Here is a 20,105-nt window from a genome sequence, read left to right on the forward strand (position 1 = left end):
GTTTTGTTGTAAAGATCATACATTTTTAAATGAGTTCATTTCTTCTTTAAAGCAGTTCTGCAGAAAACAGTGATGTCATTGTCCAGCTCAGTTCAGTTCTCATCCAATAGTGTAAGTGCAGTCAAATCAACAATATTGTTGAATATAAAATAAGGGGTTAAGTTACTTTTGCATTACTTTTTCTGACCTGGGCTGGGTTTGCTTGTTTTGTTTTTAAATAATAAAAAAGCAAATGTAAAGGACCTTTCACACCAGAAGTGAAATAAACAAGCCCCAGACTGAAGGAAATGCATATTCACTCTTGTACAGTAGAGGGCGCTGCACAAAATAACATTCAGTGGTGCTGCCACTCTGGATCACAGAAGAATAGGATGCTTCGAGCGGGACTCAAACTGGGGTTTCTGGCGTGGGAGGCGAGTGCGCTAACAAGGACGTTAAAGACCACAGTCGCTAGAGCTGTCGCTAGAGCGCCTCTTGTGATCAGGGAAGTGAGGTTTACACTCCCGTTACACTCACCCCCCTAAACCTCCCTCCCACCCGGGTCACGACACCAAATCTAACCAGTCCTACTCGCCCCCCTCCAAGTGGGATTTGAATCTCATTTGGGATTTTGGGTGTAGCAAGGTTCAGATGTTATGGGAAGAAGGAGTCGGAACCGGCAAATATTTAACATTTTTAATCAAATAAAACATACAAAAACAAAAGTATAAGCCAGCAGTCGTCCGTGAGGGACAAAACACAACATAAAACCAGGCCTGTTCCTCTCTCGATCTCCTCTGTCGTCGCTCCACCTTTTATGCTTCCGCTCCTCCGCGAGAGATACGAGACCGGTGTGTCGCGCAGGTGGCGCTCATCAGTAATCACGCCCTCGGCCTCGTCCTGCTCGCCACATTTGGAATTTGGGATTTTGAGTCTCTGTCGTCAGTCGCTAGCTCAGCTCTTGAGGCCAGGGGAGTGAGGTTTACACGCACAGCTCTTAAGCCTGGCTCACACTACAGGAGTTTTAGGCCGATTTATGCCCGATTTCCCCCTCCCGAGAATCTGAGAAAAAATCTTGTCGAGGACCTTAATCGGTTCCGATGTTTGGCGCAGATTATCTGGTAATGTGAGGCGTTCACAGATCGAATCTTGCACCTCCCGATCTGCTCGCAGACACATCGGGGCCGCCCTGATCATATCAAACATGTTTGATATTTAGGATTTTAAATCGGGATGAGCAAGATTGTGATTATGTCAGTACTGTCAAAATAGCCAATAAGTAGGGGTGTCGCGGTGAAGGCATTTCCATGGAGGTAATTTTGAGTGAATCAACAGCGTGATATGCAGTATTATCTTTATTTATTTAGTTATTTGCTAAATAAATAAGTGTTACGCTGTTGTCACCAGGCACGAAGACTAGTAGCCTACATGTTCAGTAATGAAACCGAAACTAAAAAGCGCATTGAAACGAAGTGGAGTAAACAGAAGATACAATGTTGAAAATAAGGGTCCACATAATATAATTACAGAACATAAACCTGACAATACCCCTTTTCAGTTAGTAAACATGGTGACTTTTTTTTTGTGGGCGGAGCTTAGGTGGAGGCAGAACGATCCCTCTGGCCACTTCACTAACGCTAGTTTGCAAGTTTTTTGTTATTTGCAAAAGTTAATTTTAACGGACGGAACCAGATTGGCTGACCCGTACACGACTCAATGGATGGACGATCTGACAGGATTAACGTTAACGCTAGGCTACCTCCGGTTGAGTGGCCCGACTTCTACACCTATCCGATAGAGAAACAGAGCGTAAAGAGAAACTGAGGGCATATAAATCTTTAGAATCTGTAGATAACTATGTGATGAACTATGTCATGTACAAGACTTGTGTGGTACGATCCGCAGTTCTGCCTAGCCATCGCCAAGAAGACGACAATGTAAAGAGTGACATTATTACGGTGCAATTTTAATGATAAAATATTAAATATAAATGATAATAAATATTCCAGATACAGCATATTCATTTTTCATTGATTCTAGCACCCAAAAACACAACAAGATGACATTTAATAATAATAATACTAATTTAAGCTCCTTATTATGTAGCCGAATCTGTGCTGGTTTGTATCTGCGAGATGCTTTGGCTTCACTTTTCAGGGCTTGTGCGGCACGCTTGGCCCAGTTACATTGATATGCCATAGGTGGCGGCAAGGGAATGTCTTTAAGTGAGTCATTAAAGGGTAACTAAACACTAAAACAACTTTTTTTAGTTAATTATCTGTAAGAATGGAGCTTCATAAATGCTGTTCATTGATTCGAGTACATTTTTTGACATTTGGGTATAAAGTGTTTTAATTTTCAAATATATGGTGTAAAAACGTCTGAGTGCTGCCCTCTTCATGGTTAAACGGAAAGCTCCTGCAGTAGGGGTACTCTCTGACGTAGAATACTCTCTGACGTCACTCTGTCACGCCCTTGGTGCGAGCTCACCACGCCCTTGGCAGCCCCTGGTATAAAAGCATCTGGTTCCGTCAAAACTACTGTAGCGAGTCAGGAGTTGGAATTACAAGTATTGAAAACGATCAGGATAGATACTGTATATATTAGAATCTAGTTAGCATAGCATTTATATAGTTATTTAGATTATTTCGTGTAGCCTAGGTAGTTAATCTCGCCTATCGCTCCAGTGTGCAACCTGCATTTTACGTGGGATTGCTTCTCCAATGCAATGGAGGTGGAAATGGGCTTCTCCACACAGCTCGCGCTGCCAAACGCTGCTCTTCCTGCATGAACTCCACCACCGCAGCGGCGTCATGATGTGAGTGAGCATATATTTTTAATCACAATTTATGTTCCTTCTTATTAGGCTAAAGTTAATCCTCTGGCGTCGACAAACGCGCCAGTGCGATTTGCTGATTATTTTTTTCACATAGCAGCAAAATATAATGAACATAATAGTAATAATAATCCTGGAAAAAAATTACCTCAAAATGACTGAATATAAGAATAATCGGATGCCGATCGCGATGCGGGAGTCAAGACCGCAGTTTGAGCTGGTGTCCACAGACAATTCACCCTCCTCCACTTCAGGTGAAGGTGGGGGAGAAAAGTTCTCGACTTCAAATTACCGCTCTGTTGCAAAGCTCATTGCGTCACTCCATTTTAGCTAGTTTGATAGCAGCTGTCACTGCGGGTCTCAGGTGCACGCCCCCCCGCTCAGCCTTTAGTTTACATCCACTTTTCCGCTTCCGATCGGTTGCGTGAGATCACGTGGTCATGGTGAAATCATATCAATGGGCTTCCTCTGGCACGATAATCTTAATAACATTGTGTAGTGTGTGTGATGCGCCGCGATTTTCAAATCTTGTACTGTGAGCATGTTTAAGATTTGAGGGAAGAAAATCTGCAAAGATTCTCCTTAAGTGTGTGCTGTAACCAGATTTCAAAATCGGTTAGGATTTTAAAACTCCTGTAGTGTGAGCCAGGCATTACTGGCCTACGTCCGACCGTTATAGTCATTTTTTGCTTATTTGTACGGTTGAATTGGATCATCAAAGGTCAGGAGCAAAGACATTGGTTAATAAAGTGAGATTAAATACATAAAGTATATTGTGTTATTTAACATATTTAATTATTGCTGGTTTGTGTAAATTAATAAAAAAAAATTATTCATTTTGAGGAATACTGAATATGTTTTTGTGCAAGTGATATAAGTAAATGCAAACTCACATTTAGTCTAGAACTACAATAAACATCATGTTCACATAACGCCTCTGCACTTACTCTAATTTCTCTCAACATGGAGACAAAAGAGCTGTCAGTCAATAAATGGGAAAACAAAGTAACTTCAGTTACTTATTTGAAAAAGTAACTCCGATACTTTGTTGTAAATTTAAAAGTAATCTGTTACTTTGCCAGTTACTTAAAGGTGCAATGTGTGAAAATTTTGAGTATCTATTAACAGAAATGCAATATTACATCCATAACTTTGTGTTCAGTGGTGTATAAAGAACTTACTTAATAAACCGTAATGTTTTTATTACCTTAGAATGAGGCTTTTATATCTACATAGGCGCGGGAATCCCCTTCTATGAAGGTCGACATATTGTGACGTCATGTTTCTACCGTAGCCGACAGCGAACAAACAGCGTTACAGAGCGCGTTTCGTCACTACCTTGAAAGAGAAGCCGCAGAAAGCTAAAAGCTAGCCATAAACACCGTGAGTAGTGACTTTTCCCTTGTCAGTGGTGTAAAATATGTAGTTGGATTGTTTCATGTAACTTAATTCTTCTCCCTCGCTGTGTTATGGCTTTGCTATGTGGGGATAAATGAGCTGGTTACATTCGTGAGACAGCTGATTAGTACTCTTGTCATTGACCGTAAAACAGTTACAGGAATCACCAACCCGTCGATCTTGGAAGCATTTTAAGTCGATCGAGTTTCCAAAATCAGAGAAAAAAAGCCTATTGTGTCTAGTAAATGGTGTCTAGGGGATGCGAGGCGCGCGCGCTGTTACAATCACGTTATTTTTGCCGCACGCACCTTTGGGCTCATGCGGACGCGTCCAGTATAAACAAGGCTTTACGCTTTAACCAGCTCAGCCACAGTAACAGCTCATATTAGCCATCTAAACTTTTATTACCCTGTTAGAAAAAATATATAGTTGCATAGTTTCATGTGGTTCTTCTCCCTCGCTGTATTATGGGTTTGCTATGTGGGGAGAAATGTGCTGGTTACGTTCGTGAGACAATCAGCTGATTACTATTATTATATTATATATTAAGACCCTTGATCCTCACCTGACTATGGCTTTGTAAACTTTATCCATGATGTGGTTTATAATGGACTGTGGTACAGAAACTTTGTTTACTCTGGCTATTCTCTGCTGTCTCAGACGACGATGTTTTGTCCCGTTTGAGACACGGTAGCTTCTTCGAAAGGGAGTGGTGAGCGTTGGGCTGAGCCCTTAGTGTAAACTCGCAACCGAACCGCTAGATGTCGCTAAAAGTCACACACTGCACCTTTAAAAAAAGTAATCTTATTATGTAACTTGCATTACTTGTAATACTTTACCCGCAATACTTTACTCAGTTCGATTCAAGTTTATTTGTATAGCGCTTTTATATACGATATCTTTCAATACACATTGTTTCAAAGCAGCTTCATAGAAAATGTTTCAATGATACAGTCAGTTCATATGGCAGCAGTAATATACTGCTATACTATAATACAAGTTATGTGGTTAGTAAACATAATGTATTCACAATGAACACAAAGAACATGTTAGACAATGATTACAATTTTTGATTATAATAATTACAATAGGATAATATTTGATGGTTTTGAATTTAGTTCCAAAGTTGGTATCATCTGAAGTCTTTGCGAGTTTAAAAATCATTCATTACTTCATATTCTGCATTCAGGTTTCATAAAAAGTGCAGCAATTTGTCAGTAACAAATGCAAATAAACACAAAAAATGCAAGGTCTTGGGTTTAGAAGCTGCCGTGTTCTTCTCTCAGTGGTTTTGTGATGGACGTGGCCGCCTCGCTGAGCTCACGGGGCTCTAATTGAAGTGACGGGGGGAAGCTGTGCCACCGGCTCTCTGCCAGACTGAAGCACGAGTAGCGGCTTCATGCCCTGTCCTTACGTTACGCAACACGGAGATCACGCTAACTGCCATACTGTTCAAATACTGAGGGAACTGCCTGAGGGACTCCACTCAAACCCAGGGTGCACTTCATGAACAGCCAACATCATTTATAATATGATAAACAGGAAATATTGGTGACTTGTCAGACAGACTTCAGTATAAAGGGTTGTACTTTTTGAACTGCCTTACCCTTATTAAATAAAAAATATATTTGTTTGTTATTATAATTACTATAGTTATGGCTAATACCAAGTTACAACAGTTTTGCAGAACCTTTATAACTGTGGTAATTTTGTTTTGTTCACTTCCATTCAAAAGTTTGGGTTCAGTCTGTATTTTTTTAAAGATATTAATACTTTTATTCTGCAAAGATTACATTGATCAAAAGGGACAGTAAAGACCTTTATTATAATGTTAAAAAAGATTTCTATTTCAAATAAATGCTGTTTTTTTCTTTTGGATTTTCCTGAGAAAATGTATCAGGGTTTTCAGAAAAATATTTTAGCAGCACAACTGTTTTCAACATTGATACTAATAAGAAATGTTTCTAGAGCAGCAAAACAACATATCAGAATGATTTCTGAAGGATCATGTGACACTTAAGACTGGAGGAATGATCAAAAGTCATCAAAGGAATACATTACATCATAAAATATATTTTAAATTGTAATAATATTTCACAATATTACTGTTTTTAATGTATTTTTGGTCAAACAAATGCAGTTTTTGTGATTATAAGAGATTTCTTTCAAAAACATAAAAAAAATCTTACTGACCCCAAACTTTTGAACGGTAGTGCGTTTATGTATATTGTCGGGTCCACAAGTCTGAGCACCTTTTATTTTGTTGTTCTAATTTAAAGCTCCAGTAGGTCACTTTTGTAAACAAATATTTGTTAAAACTGTCATTATGTCCTGACAGTAGAATATGAGACAGATAATCTGTGGAAAAAATCTAGCTCCTCTGGCTCCTCCCTGTGGTCCTATTGCCATTTGCAGAAATACACCGCTCCCGGTCAGAAACAACCAATCAGAGCCAGGAGGAAATTCTTAGTAGTGTCAATCACGCTCGTGTACGCGCTGATCACCCCTCTCTTGCACAGCGCGAGCGCGTACCGACGTTCGTGACTCTCCTGTTCGAACTCGTTCTCCAAATGAACGAATCTTTTTTCGAGTCATTTCGTTCATTCAACGAACGAAATGACTCGAAAAAAGATTTGTTCATTTTGATGAACGAGTTCGAACAGGATCACAAACGTGCATCACAGAACAGAGCAAGGCAAGCATTTGTGCTTATAAAACTTAAAGTTTTGTATTTATTTTTTAAATGACCGATCGTTTCACTAGATAAGACCCTTATGCATCGTCTGGTATTGTTTAAAGCCCTTTGAAGCTGCACTGAAACTGTCATTTGGTCCTTGAAACGTTTGTGTCCTATTAAAGTCCATTATATGGAGAAAAAGCCTGGAATGTTTTCATCAAAAACCTTAATTTCTTTTCGACTGAAGAAAGAAAGACATGGACATCTTGGATGACATGGGGGTGAGTAAATTATCAGCAAAAGTTTTTTTTAAAGTGAACTAATCCTTTAACGTTATCTTACTAGCTATTTATAACTTATAGAAAGAGTGCAACGTTATAAAGTTACATGTATTGCAAAATACATAATGATTTGAGGACCAAGTTTGTAGTCAAAGTATGGGCAGGCCATAGTCAATGTAAAGCATATTGTTGATGTTTCGTCCCTATTAGTGAATGTTCCATAACTGTTTATAATCCACCGTCATCGGGGGTCCTGTTTACTAGCCTGCGTGGAGGGAGGAGCTGTGGAGGGAGGAGCTGTGGAGGGAGGAGCTGTGGAGGGAGGAGCTGTGGAGGGAGGAGCTGTGGGGGAGGAGCTGTGGAGGGAGGAGCTGTGGAGGGAGGAGCTGTGGGGGAGGAGCTGTGGAGGGAGGAGCTGTGGGGGAGGAGCTGTGGGGGAGGAGCTGTGGAGGGAGGAGCTGTGGAGGGAGGAGCTGTGGGAGAGGAGCTGTGGAGGGAGGAGCTGTGGAGGGAGGAGCTGTGGGGGAGGAGCTGTGGAGGGAGGAGCTGTGGAGGGAGGAGCTGTGGGGGAGGAGCTGTGGGGGAGGAGCTGTGGACGGAGGAGCTGTGGAGGGAGGAGCTGTGGGGTAGGAGCTGTGGGGGAGGAGCTGTGGGGGAGGAGCTGTGGAGGGAGGAGCTGTGGGGGAGGAGCTGTGGGGGAGGAGCTGTGGAGGGAGGAGCTGTGGAGGGAGGAGCTGTGGAGGGAGGAGCTGTGGGGGAGGAGCTGTGGAGGGAGGGCTGTAGCGCAGCAGAGAGCAAGGGGGTTGGACCTGTAAGTTGTGCTTGTTCAAATTTTCAGGCTAAGTCAACATTTTCTCAAAACTCCCTACTGCAACTTTAATGGAGTTTTTTAATTTAAAATTATATTATCAGCATAACAATTAGATTGTAAAGTGTTGCAAAATCAACCAACCCTTTTGCTGTAATGTCTGTAGCACTCAATTTTTGTTTCTATATATTATGTATTTATTTAAAATTTTATATTAAATTGTAAGTTAAGTTACATTTTTTATTTTATTTTGTGCTCTGTTATCTTTCTATATAAGAGAAAGAGAATAATCTCTAATTGTTGTGTGCTCATACATACATACATAAAAAACACTACACAAACAGCAGTGTTGGCCTGCATTATGTAAGTGTTTAAACAACAAATGGAGAGCTCCGTCTGGCTTAACCTGCCCTGCACTGAGCAACAACAGATTTCAGCCGCTCAGCCAACACTGATACGTCAAACACAGAACAACCCATTGCTCTCTCTGCACCATAGGATGCATGTATGCTCATTTCAGCTCATCGATTCTCCTGCTCTTTAACAGAAGATGCATTCTTCTCTCCCTCCCTTGTTATTCTGAGACAAGACATCACGCCATGTTGGATCACAGGCGCTGATGAAAGCTGCCGGTTAGCCGTGTTTCATGATGGTTGTGCATTTGTATGCATAAATGAGGGTTTAGTGATCAAAGAAACAATGGATGTTTTTTCCTGTACAAGGATTTTAGTTTTATTTCGAGTATGCTTTACTGTCCATTCACTGAGCAAGCATGGATCTGATTGGTAGACTTTACGAAACTTCTGTGAGTTTTTATTAAAGTGCACTATGTAACTTTTTTTTTTGTGTAAAATTGACTAAACTTAAATAATGAGTCAACATGCAATCGACACTTCTTCCAAAACGTGTTTTTGTCTTACCCTGATTTACTGTGGTAAGCCCGTTATAAGTGTTTACATTTTAGACCTGTCAGTATGGTTTTCGTGGGAAATTGCGTACATGCGCCACTCGCCTGCGTGTGTCTCTTCAAATCTGTTAATACAGAAATGTTGCTCCAGCTACTTTGATGCGTGTATGTTGTGGGAGTGGTTAGTTGTCACAACGAGCGAGAAAGGTTGACACAGAGCAGCTAAATCTTGAACCTCTGGGGAATCAACCATTTTAAACAAACGGCATCGGAGTCTGCTGGCAAAAAGAGAATGCGACAGAACTCAAGAAAACAAGAATCAACATTGGCTTGGCTTTTCGGAGATGGCGAGAACTGGAGGATTTGAAATGTTTGACATTTTTATTACTCAAAGGTATTTTATTGAAAGATAAATTGCCACATGTAGCTCTCTAACAGAGTTAATTGTAAAGCATTGTCTATTGTTGAGGGTAGTTTCGTTCTGGTTGTTGTAGCGCTGTGCTGGAATTTATTTTCAAGGAAGTACCATGTCTATTAATGGGTAAAACTACAGAAATGTCTTCTGCTAGTCAGGGTTGCGTTTCCCAAAAGGATCGTTAGCCAACTATGGTTGCAAGTTTCATTGAACTCTATTGGTAACGACAAAACTTGGGTTTGGGAAAAGCACCCCAGCTAGAGATCCTTTCCATCTAAACTGGTTATATCTATTACCTTAAAGCTATAGTAGTGAATGGTTTATGAACATTAGGATAACTACATTCATCCACAGTCACGTAGAGCCGAAGCACAACCAAAACAATGTTCTTCTGCAAAATGCAGGCGGTTTGTTTGTTTGTTTTTCCGCTAGAAGGCCAAAAGTTACACTGTGTACCTTTAATCAGTCCAACTGAGGTTTAAGACAGGTGACAGGTTGATACAGCAAGTACTTCAGAGAATGAAAGAATCACTGGATTTGCCAAGGTTAGGGGCATCAAATTGTCAAAAGATATTAAGATATTGTCAGAGTTTTGTTTGAGATTGTTCCCCCTGCTGGGGGGAAAAAGCACTGAAACTTCGGATAGATTACAGGTTTAAACTGCTTAGTCTCCTAGCCTGACCAGCTGAAAAGTTCCCAGAAAACACTCAAAACAGACCAGGCTGGGAGACCAACTAAGACCAGAAACAAGCTTAGGCTAGTGTAAAGTCGCCATGAAATGGAAATTTTCTTGTTTTCTAAATCATGTTATTGATCTTATTGTGAACAATTTATGTACGTTATGCATGTTTCTTTTTTTACATTTATTTTGACCTTGTGATTTATTAATCAAAATATAACTCAAACTTCTCTGAACACACACTGGACTTTTCCAATCATTTTGTCCATTTAAACGCCGCCTCTTTCTTACAATCAACTTCAAGCTCGCATTCAGATCTGCTGCAATCGAATCAACAACCGATGGATAGAATCGTCCTACTTTTTTTCCCTTTCATTCAGATGAAAAGATCTGTCCCTACTTCCATTTCATCGCAACTTTACTTTAACAACACAACTTTACTTTTTTAACTGGATTTGTAGCAAGTAAATTAGATATCCACATGAAGAACTCTATATTTCAGAGTTGTATGTAAAAATGTTTACTTTTGGGCCTTGCAGAAATTCTGCATTTGAAATATATGAAATAAATTATTATTATGGTACAATCTATTCCAGATAAACATAAATAAAAAATAACTGGTTGGTTGCTTTACATTCAATCAGATCATAATTTTCTCTTTCAAAGTGGGCCAGAACAATCTGCAAAGTGGACCAGACCGTATGTCAGCGGTATTATGACACATTCAGCATAGTGAAACCAACATCTTCTAAATTTACTCCTTAAGTAAATGAAAGCTCTTAGAAACACTAGACCATTAGACCTTTGAAGAGTTAGAATACTCCTGGTAATGCATGCTTTTTATGATTATTATGAAAGCATTGTTTGGTTTGCACGTGCATTTGGCTGAAACCAGAGACATCCATTAATCTCAGCTGTTTAGCTCATACTGGCGTTTTGCTCTGCCGACACCGTTTTAACACTCCAAATGCGTGCTAGAATTAGCCGGACCTTGTCTTGCCCTAACAGCCATTTACACTGTATCATGTTCCTTGAGGATTCACTTAAGGACTGCAAAGCATTGATTTATTTCAGATGATTACTAACAGATTTTATGAATGTTGAGGTTGAATGGATTCAGTTTGTTTATGATGCACAAGTTACATACTGTGAAGCATGCACTACAGATTTAAAAAAATTTTTTTGAATATATATATATATATATATATATATATATATATATTGAATATATATTTTAAAATGTTATTTATTCCTGTGGGGCAAAGGGGAATTTTCAGCATCGTCTTCAGTGTCACATGATCCTTCAGAAATCATTCTAATATGATGATTTGCTGCTCAAGAAACATTTATTAGTATCAGTGTTGAAAACAGTTTTCAGTTAGAATGATTTCTGAAGGAATATGACTGAAGACATGCATACATTTGATATTACAATATATTAAAATGAAAAACAGTTATTTAAATTGTTTAAAAATTGTTAGTATATGTGCTTGATTTCATGTGTGACTGGCACACAAATTTGCCCTCTGTGGTAAAGTGCTTGATCGTTTTTGCCATTGCCTTATCATAACACACTGTGAACATGTCGTTGTTCTCCAGGCGGGGGCCTCCTCCATGTGGGCGTCATGTTGCGGGCTGCTGAATGAGGTGATGGGCACAGGGGCGGTCCGCACACAGCAGCCAGGCTTTGGAGCCGGAGCAGGGCCGTTCCGCTTCGCCCCGAGTGCTGGTTACTCCACCTACCCACCCAGCAGCACCACCTCAGGAAGCGCAGGCCTGGCGTGCAAAGCCTGCGGACTGGCCTTCTCTGTGTTCAGACGAAAGGTAGGATACCTGGGGTTTAGGAAATATGATTTATGATTATATATAATGTTGATCTGTCATGCCTAAGTCTGGCATGCCTCATTTCCTTGCAAAGGGAGGACAGAAGTGATGAAAGATTAACTTTTCCACAAAGCATCAGTGTTTTGAAATCCTATCAGCACATTCACACCTGTCTGCAGACGCTCAGATGCCCAGACAGTGTGATACATTTGCAGATGCTCACACCAGCACACATATGCACAGACCTGATGGATAGACCTGACATTAACCCAGAGTGCAATGGTTTGTTTGAACAGCTCATTCATCAGCAGGGTGGCATTTGATAACAACCACTGAGCTTGCCAACAGAGATTCCTCAACCGCTTCTGAGAGTCTGAATGTGTCTTGAAAAACGGAGCTCATGCCGCAGTGATTTAGAGATGGAAGTGTTTGTATTCTGTCAGTGTCAATCAAAACAACTAAAGCATGACGCAATTAAACCGCACACATAATAGTTGGCTGTTTAAAGCTATACTCTGTAACGGTTGATGAAGTTAGTTGCAGTGGAACATTGTTTTTGTTATTATGTGAGTTAATACAATAATGGAATATTTCTTATGAGAACCTTGTTAACCTAGTTAATGCACAGCAAATGTGATGCTATGCTAACTATGTTGAATTTTGTTTTATTATAGGTTCTGTCGCCTTCAGTTTATTACAAATTTGGTTCATTTTGAACCAAAAAAAAAGTGACATAGTGTAGCTTGAATGATTCATCTCTCTCTCTCTTCGCAGCACGTTTGCTCGGACTGCAAGAAGAGCTTCTGCTCGCTGTGTTCTGTGCTGCAGGAAAACCTGCGGCGCTGCGCCACCTGCCACCTGCTGTGGGGCACGGCCTTCCAGCGGCCCAGGTTAATGCGACTCCGCGTTAAAGACCTGCGGCAGTACCTCACGCTGAGAAACATCAACACGGACACCTGCAGGGAGAAAGAGGACCTGGTGGACCTGGTGCTCTGCCATCTGGGTGCCGAGCTGGAGATCGGGGAAGATGAGGAGGAGGAGGAAGTGGAGGAGGCGGAAGCGGAAGCGGACACGGACAGTCTGCCATCACTTCCACGCTCTCTCTCCACACCGCCCGCTTCCACGGCGCGCTCCTCCTCCCAGCAGTCGGCGCTGTCCGTAGCCGTGTCTCAGGGAGAAGCTCTCAGTCGCAGCGATAGCTCAGGGACAACCAATCAGGTGAGGCGCTTTCTTTCAGTCACTTTACCCATGTTTTCCCATGCATTGCATCACAGTTCGGTTATAGAATGCGGTTTTGTGACGCTTAAAATGTATGAGTGCATAACGTAATTATCAAGACTGTCATGAAAGTATGTTTATTTTACTCATTTTTATTTTACTCATGGAAACAAGTCCTACATGTATGTATGTATGTATATATATATATATATATATATAATTTACTATAAGACGTGTGATTCAGCATTTATAATCAATAGCATATATTCATTAAATTAAATGTGGCAATTTACAAAAAATAAATAAAAACACTTTAATACATTTTGATTTTTTATAATTTTGTTTAATTTTGGCCACTAAACAGAGCAATATTTTGAAAACACAACAGTGTTTACAGATTTACACATTCAACCTTCAAGTGACCTACCTAAAATTGCACAGTATTTTTTAACATTAAAAAAATGACCAAAAACCTTTCTTCTAATGTATTGCTTTAACATTACCGTCAATTATTATCTTTAAATTATTGTTGCGTTATATCATAATTTAGCATGCCTACTGTTAAAATGCGTATTGCAGTATGAATACATAAGCGAGGATTTCTTCTCAATCGTAAACATTTTTACTCCCTGATCTATCGACTCCCGTTCTCAGTACGGTTATTAAGCTGCTTACAACCCTCAGTTAGCAGGCACTCATTCGCTCTGACGTGCTTTAATGTGACGTGACCGCGTGGAGCCTTTCCTTTTTATTTAGACGTGACATGCTGAGCATGTTACATAATTTTGGAACAGGTTGTCCGATCATTCCTGAATGACTTACACTTACAGTTAAAGAACACCACAGACATTAAAGCGCTTTTTAAGATGCAAATGACTATGTTTGATAACTACATAAATTCACCCTGAAGTTTTAAAGAGTGTGTCTCTGTGTTGAGGAAGAGACTGTGATGGTCTAGTGTGGCTTTAAAGCCTGAGTTGGCAGACTGACCCATTCATTATTAATACACAGCCAGCCAGCAAAGCTGCACGATGTCTCTATGTGGCCGTGTGTGAGATCTCAGTCCATGTGCGGAGCCCTCTCATAAACACACAGTCATTCTTCTGCAAGACAGCAGAGAGGAACAACGCAGAGCCATTAGCTAATTGTTCTGAATGCGGCAAATAGGAAAAGAGAGAGTGAGAGAGAGACCAAACGCTGTCTGCACACAGTCCTTATGTGAATGACAGGGAACGAATTATTGCAATCAGTGGGAATGAATGATTGAATCTGTAATGTGTTGTTATTTGATGTGCAGTTGCAGAACCGAGGGAAGCTAATTGTGAAGATGTTATGGTAGATAGTTTCATTCAAATGCACTTAGACAGAGATTATTTATAGTTTTGAAAAAGCATTTTGACACTTAAACATTTTTAACATGGTAAAACTTTCCTAACAGAATACAATGGCTAATTTTTTTATTACTTACTTTAAGATGTGTTTTACAATTTATAATTAGTAAAATATTTTAATTTAATTAAATATATTACTTAATGAGGCAATTTTAGTTCAATATAATATAATATTTATTAATTATTTATTATTTAAAATACTTATATACAATAATATATTGTAATGTATCTTAGGTGTATTTTTTATTATATTATATTACATTATATTTAAATCCGGTTCTTTGAACTTTCTATTCATCAAAGAATCCTGTAAAAAGTTAATCATGTTTTCCACCAAAATATTAAGCAACACAACTGTTTTGTACATAAATAATAATAATTATGATAAATGTGTCTTGAGCATCAAATCAGCATATTAGATTTATTTCTGAAAGATCGTGTGACTGAAGTAATGATGCTAATAAAATCAGCTTTGTATTCACAGGAAGAAATTACATTTAAAAAAATAATTAAAATGATAATTTCTATACTCAAACAGAAAACAGTAATTTTAAATTGTAATATTTCACAACACTGTTTTTGCTGTATTTTTCTTTAAAAAAAAAATTTTAGTGGCCCCAATATTTTTTCAATATTTTTTATGATTGTTTTGTTATGTATAACATGTTTGTATTTAATATGGCTTGTATTTATATTCTGAAACATTAAAAAATATATTTTTAAGATTTTTAGTCTTTAAGTTTTAGTCTTTTTTTCTGGCCAATCTACCATTCACTACAATTATTCATTTAGCATTTTTATTCATTTAGCATATTAGCATTTTTTTCCACAGCTTTACTCTATCCAGTTTTCTTCTCAAAATAAAAACAAACACTTAAGTGGAGAGATGATGGGATCTGTACTCCTGTGTGATCACCACAGCTCATCGGGTCAGAAGACACATTCTCACTTCAACCGGATGTTAATCTGATCTTGATCTCTGTGTTTTATCTTCAGGAACATGGAGATGCTGCATCAGTTTCCCTCCTCAACCTGGAGCCTCATGACGACATACTGGAGGTGAGACAAGCCATCCCTGTGTTCACTTCTGACAAAATCAGCATGCCCTGGTTGATTGTGCTACCTACTGTGAAAGACGATTGGGTTACTTCAGCATCCATTAACATTAATAATTCAATGGCATCCAATAATTCTGCTTAATGTTTGGTGAATACTTCAGAAAAATCAGCAGTCTGATATAATATCAATGTGGACTACAGATCCGTCTACATGTCTCTGTTGCCGTCTGTCCCGAGCAGGCGAGCCCAGCGACGCAGAGACGCGCACGTGCCTCCCTCTCGGACCTGTCCCGCGAGGACGACATCGAGAGCCTGACTGTGCGGCAGCTGAAGGAGATTCTCGCCCGCAACTTCGTCAACTTTTCAGGCTGTTGTGAGAAATGGGAGCTGGTGGAACGCGTCCATCGTCTCTACAGAGAGAACGAACTCAACAGAAGATCCAGTAAGACTCAATGTGACGCATTATAAAGCAAGTTAGACTCTACCTAAAGTGGTTTACTTATACTGTGGTTGTTTCTTAAAAATCTATAGTCACCTAAAACTATTCATAGGCAGAAAGAGAACGGTAGAGACTTTAGTTGATTCAATACATATTATTCAATTTCAATAACAATTAAATTAAATTTCATTTATTGTCATGTATTAGATACAAAAAAAATTAGCAAACCTTATGGTGCATCCACCCACAACAGCACAACTGCTATAGATATAACTATGACACAATAAGTATAACACACTACAATACAATACAATAACTTTTGCAACTGAAGTGAAGTATTCCATGTAGCAATATTGCACATCTTTATCTTGCAGTGGCCCTATACAATTAGTACAATTTAAATATGTCCGTTCAAAGAGAGAACCCCCAGCTATCTATCGGAACTGCTGCAACCATATTCTCCTTTTATAAGTCTGAGATCAAGCGATAAGAACCTGTTATTAGTCCCACATTCCAGACTCAAACGCAGGGCCACGGTTGTGGAACAATTTGCCGTTAGAAATTAGTATAGGCCCTTCCGTGATCAGTTTTAAGTCACTTCTAAAAGTGCACTTGTTTTCCATGGCCTATAATTAAGGTTGGTTGGCTTTACTATTTTCCATTGAGTCTTTTACTGTTTTTGCCACTCCTGGTTCTTTCCATTTTTTAACTGAGTCTGATACTGCCATCTGTTTTACTATTTTATATTTGTGTGAAACTGTTTTGCTACTACTGTTTTAAGGCTGCTCTTAGATTTGCTCTGCTTAGTTATTTGTGTTGCGTTGTTATCCAGGTATTATTTTCCTTTAATTCTGCTGTTCTGTAAAGCACTTTGGTCAGCCAGTGACTGTTGTAAAATGTGCTATATAAATAAAATGAACTTGAAGAATTGAGAGTTCAGTGTTCAGAGTAACAGTGTTCAGTTCTTGTATTGCTCTGGGGTAGATAGTGCTCGTTTGTCCGTGATACAATGGACCTGAAGCTTCTACCAGGTCTTTCAGTATTAGCTGTTCTACTTGGACAACGAGAGCTGCATAAGGCGTCCAGTGAGGGCAGTCGATGATCTTCTGGTCTGTACTGTGACCCTCTGGAGGGTCTGGCATACCACAAAGAGATGCAGGACATCAGCACACTCTTGTTGGAACGGAACAGAATAGAAGTATACCAACAGTTTTCCTAGCAGTTGATTTTTCTTAAGGATTCTGAGGAAGTGGAGTCTCTGCTCTACCGCCTTGACTATTGCAGCGGAGTTGGTAACCCAGGAGAGATCGGCAGAGATATATTTGCCCAGAAACCTCAAAATAGGGATGTGCAAAATCGATTAAAATTATCCTAATATTGTAGCTGTCCAGTCTGAGGCAAATTATTAAGTGGCTTTATGGAGAAGGACCAAGTTTCAGATGCTTTAGGGATGTGCCACATTTCGCTTTTTTAGACAGCAATTAATAGAGATAATAAGACTGACATCAGCAAATACTGGATTAATCTGCTGTACAGGAGAGTTGAAAGCACATAGCCTACTGTATATCTTTCATTAAATGTAATGACCGCTGAGATTGACTGGCTGGAAGAATGTCAAATAAGAAAGACAGTGTGTTAAAGGAGTGACCATCAGTCCACCATTTTGAAATTTGTTATACATTTTAATATCTCTTAAACAATTTGGTAGGGTATTTGCCGGCATTTTAAAGCCCTAATAATGGTGTTTGTGGGATTATAAATAAATAAAACGAAACGGATAAGTGGGGAAGAGTGCCTTCTGTGTGAACGCAAACATGTTGATCCTGGGATGGGGACCTGGTAACTTTGCGTGGATCAGTCGCGGAACACACCCTATGTGAAAAAAGGCAGGACCAATGCCTTAAGCTGTGTGTTATAGTGATGATGCTGAAGCAGATATCGTTCGTTAGTGAAACGTTGCGCGATGCGCTAGTTTATGATTGAATCAGAAAAAAATGCAGTGTGTAGGCAACCTTTGGTTTGTAGACAACCAAAGCAACCTTAGGCACTGGGGAGACATTACACGTCACATCCTGATGTCACATGTCTTATGGGATTTGTGTGAACGCACGCATAGAGTCCAGAAAATCACTGGCCGTGTGAATGAACCAAAATCATAGGATCCCAGGACACATGATCAGTATATTTTCCAGTATCTCTGTGTGAAAGGGGCTTAACAGTCTGAGAGTGATTTGTCAAAAAAGGCCTTGATCCAATGTCAAATGGATTGGAAAAAGCCTAAGTCAGCAAGTTTTGTGACCAATCTGAATTCAATCAAAAAATATTTTTTTAAGAAGATGATCCCTCTTCTAGAAGATATCATGAAGATCTTTATGTAGTAGAATAGTGCATGAAATGTTCCTTGGGTAATTTATATAACAGACCATTTTATCTTGTACTGGCCAGTACAAAAAACTGGTCAGTTTTCTAGATGTTCAGGCTGAAAAGAGCACAGCTGACATCATATAATAAGAGCAATGGATGAAAAAGAACGCAGTCATTTTATCACAGTCTTCGAATCTTTTTGACAGGCTGCATGTGAGAAAAAACAACATGAAATTGAATCAGTCAAGGATCAGCTCCAAATCAGCTGTGGCTAATAGGATTTTCAAACAGGCTTGTGCTCTCCATAAAATTGATTCTTCTCATTTTCTTTTCCTTACAGTGGAAAATGTTAGCAACAGCCTTGCTGCAGGTAAGCCAACCTGTTTTGATATTTTACCTGACAGTATTATTTTAAAAACTATTCATATACTATTAAAGTATTTGTTCATATTTTGAATAACTTTTAATTTTATATTTTCAGTTTGAATTTTAGTTCGTCTTAGTAATTTAGTTGTGCTTTTGTCCGTTATTGTTTTATTATGTTTCTATTCAGAATTTTATTTTATTTTTAAAATAATTGCCAAGACTACATTTCTACATGCTCATTTTTGCTATGTAGTTTTACTTTACTTTAGTTTTAGTTAACAATAACAACACTGTTACTTGAGACATTAACCTCTGTTTATTTTGATTGTTTAGTATGAAGTGTTGTCTGTCGTGATAACAGTGTAAATATAAGCTTAGCACACTATGCTTAACTCTGGACTAATGTCTTATCAAAGGAGTCAGGATTTGGCTAGTTAGCATGATTAGTTAGTTATATTATGCATAATATTTAATGCAGCAATATTAAAATAAAAACATTAAACCATGATTTACAAATGTTATATATCAAAACCTGACTACCTTCGATTAATTACTAACCCACTGTGAAAATGGAACAAGATAACTTGGAAATAATTTCTTGCTGGTTGATGTCAAGTTTTAAAAGACAATTTTCTATATGCATGCGAGCATTTTGACAGGGCTGTCTAATGCTAATAACACTAACTCTACCATTACTATGTTTGTCGATCAAAGTCATAGCTTACCCTCCTCCTATATGCAATGGAGGTATTGGAGGTAAGACTAAGCTTTTTTAATGCAGCTCCAACATCATCATTGCCATCATCTCATTACCATGAATGAAAAGTGACTCTACTCGATGCATGCTGAGAGCGTATGATATGTGGTTCTCTCGTGCATGATCACATTTGTGTCATGAATTGTGCTCCTAATGTGATCCGTCTTTTTATAGCTTGTCACATTACTGTAATTGCACCTTGCTATCAATTATTATAATAACGATTAACACTGCTTGGAAAACCGCCCAAAATGATCCAAAGATTATAGCTGTCCGGTCTGAGACAATATATTAAGTGGCTTTTTGGAGAAGGACCAAGTTTCAGATGCTTTAGGGATGTGCCCCATTTCGTTTTTTAGGGAGCAATTAACAGAGATAATAAGACTAACATCAGCAAATATTGGATTAATCTGCTGTACAGGAGAGTTGAAAGCACATAGCCTACTGTATATCATTCATTAAAAGGTATGACTGCTGAGATTGACTGGCTGGAAGAATGTCAAATAAGAAAGACTGTGTGGTAAAGGAGTGACCATCAGTCCGCCATTTTGAAATTTGTTATACATTTTAATATCTCTTAAACAATTTGACATATCGGCACAAAATTTGGTAGGGATCATCAACAGCATGTCCTGAAGGTACCTGAGAAGTTTGAACAAAGCGCCACCTAGTGTTCTAGAGAAATAAGGATTTTTGCAAAAAACGCTT

General features: G+C 39.0%; 1 protein-coding gene across 4 annotated transcripts in view; it reads left to right on the forward strand.

The window, feature by feature from the left end:
* Positions 1-20,105, forward strand: part of rnf34b (ring finger protein 34b) — a 28,090-nt gene that overhangs the window by 5,069 nt on the left and 2,916 nt on the right. The window contains exons 2-7 of one of the 4 annotated variants that reach the window (XM_077243498.1): positions 11,580-11,804; positions 12,579-13,022; positions 15,410-15,472; positions 15,712-15,913; positions 18,615-18,644; positions 19,355-19,396. In XM_077243498.1, the coding sequence (XP_077099613.1) occupies positions 11,580-11,804; positions 12,579-13,022; positions 15,410-15,472; positions 15,712-15,913; positions 18,615-18,644; positions 19,355-19,396 (1,006 nt within the window). Of the gene's footprint in view, positions 1-11,579; positions 11,805-12,578; positions 13,023-15,409; positions 15,473-15,672; positions 15,914-18,614; positions 18,645-19,354; positions 19,397-20,105 lie in introns of all 4 variants that reach the window. The other 3 variants (XM_077243497.1, XM_077243499.1, XM_077243500.1) reach the window with 3 other exon arrangements.

The sequence above is a fragment of the Siphateles boraxobius genome, unplaced genomic scaffold (genome assembly GCF_051911475.1).
Source record: "Siphateles boraxobius isolate OS27281-9 unplaced genomic scaffold, OSU_SipBor_1 25, whole genome shotgun sequence".
Classification (NCBI taxonomy): Eukaryota; Metazoa; Chordata; class Actinopteri; order Cypriniformes; family Leuciscidae; genus Siphateles; species Siphateles boraxobius.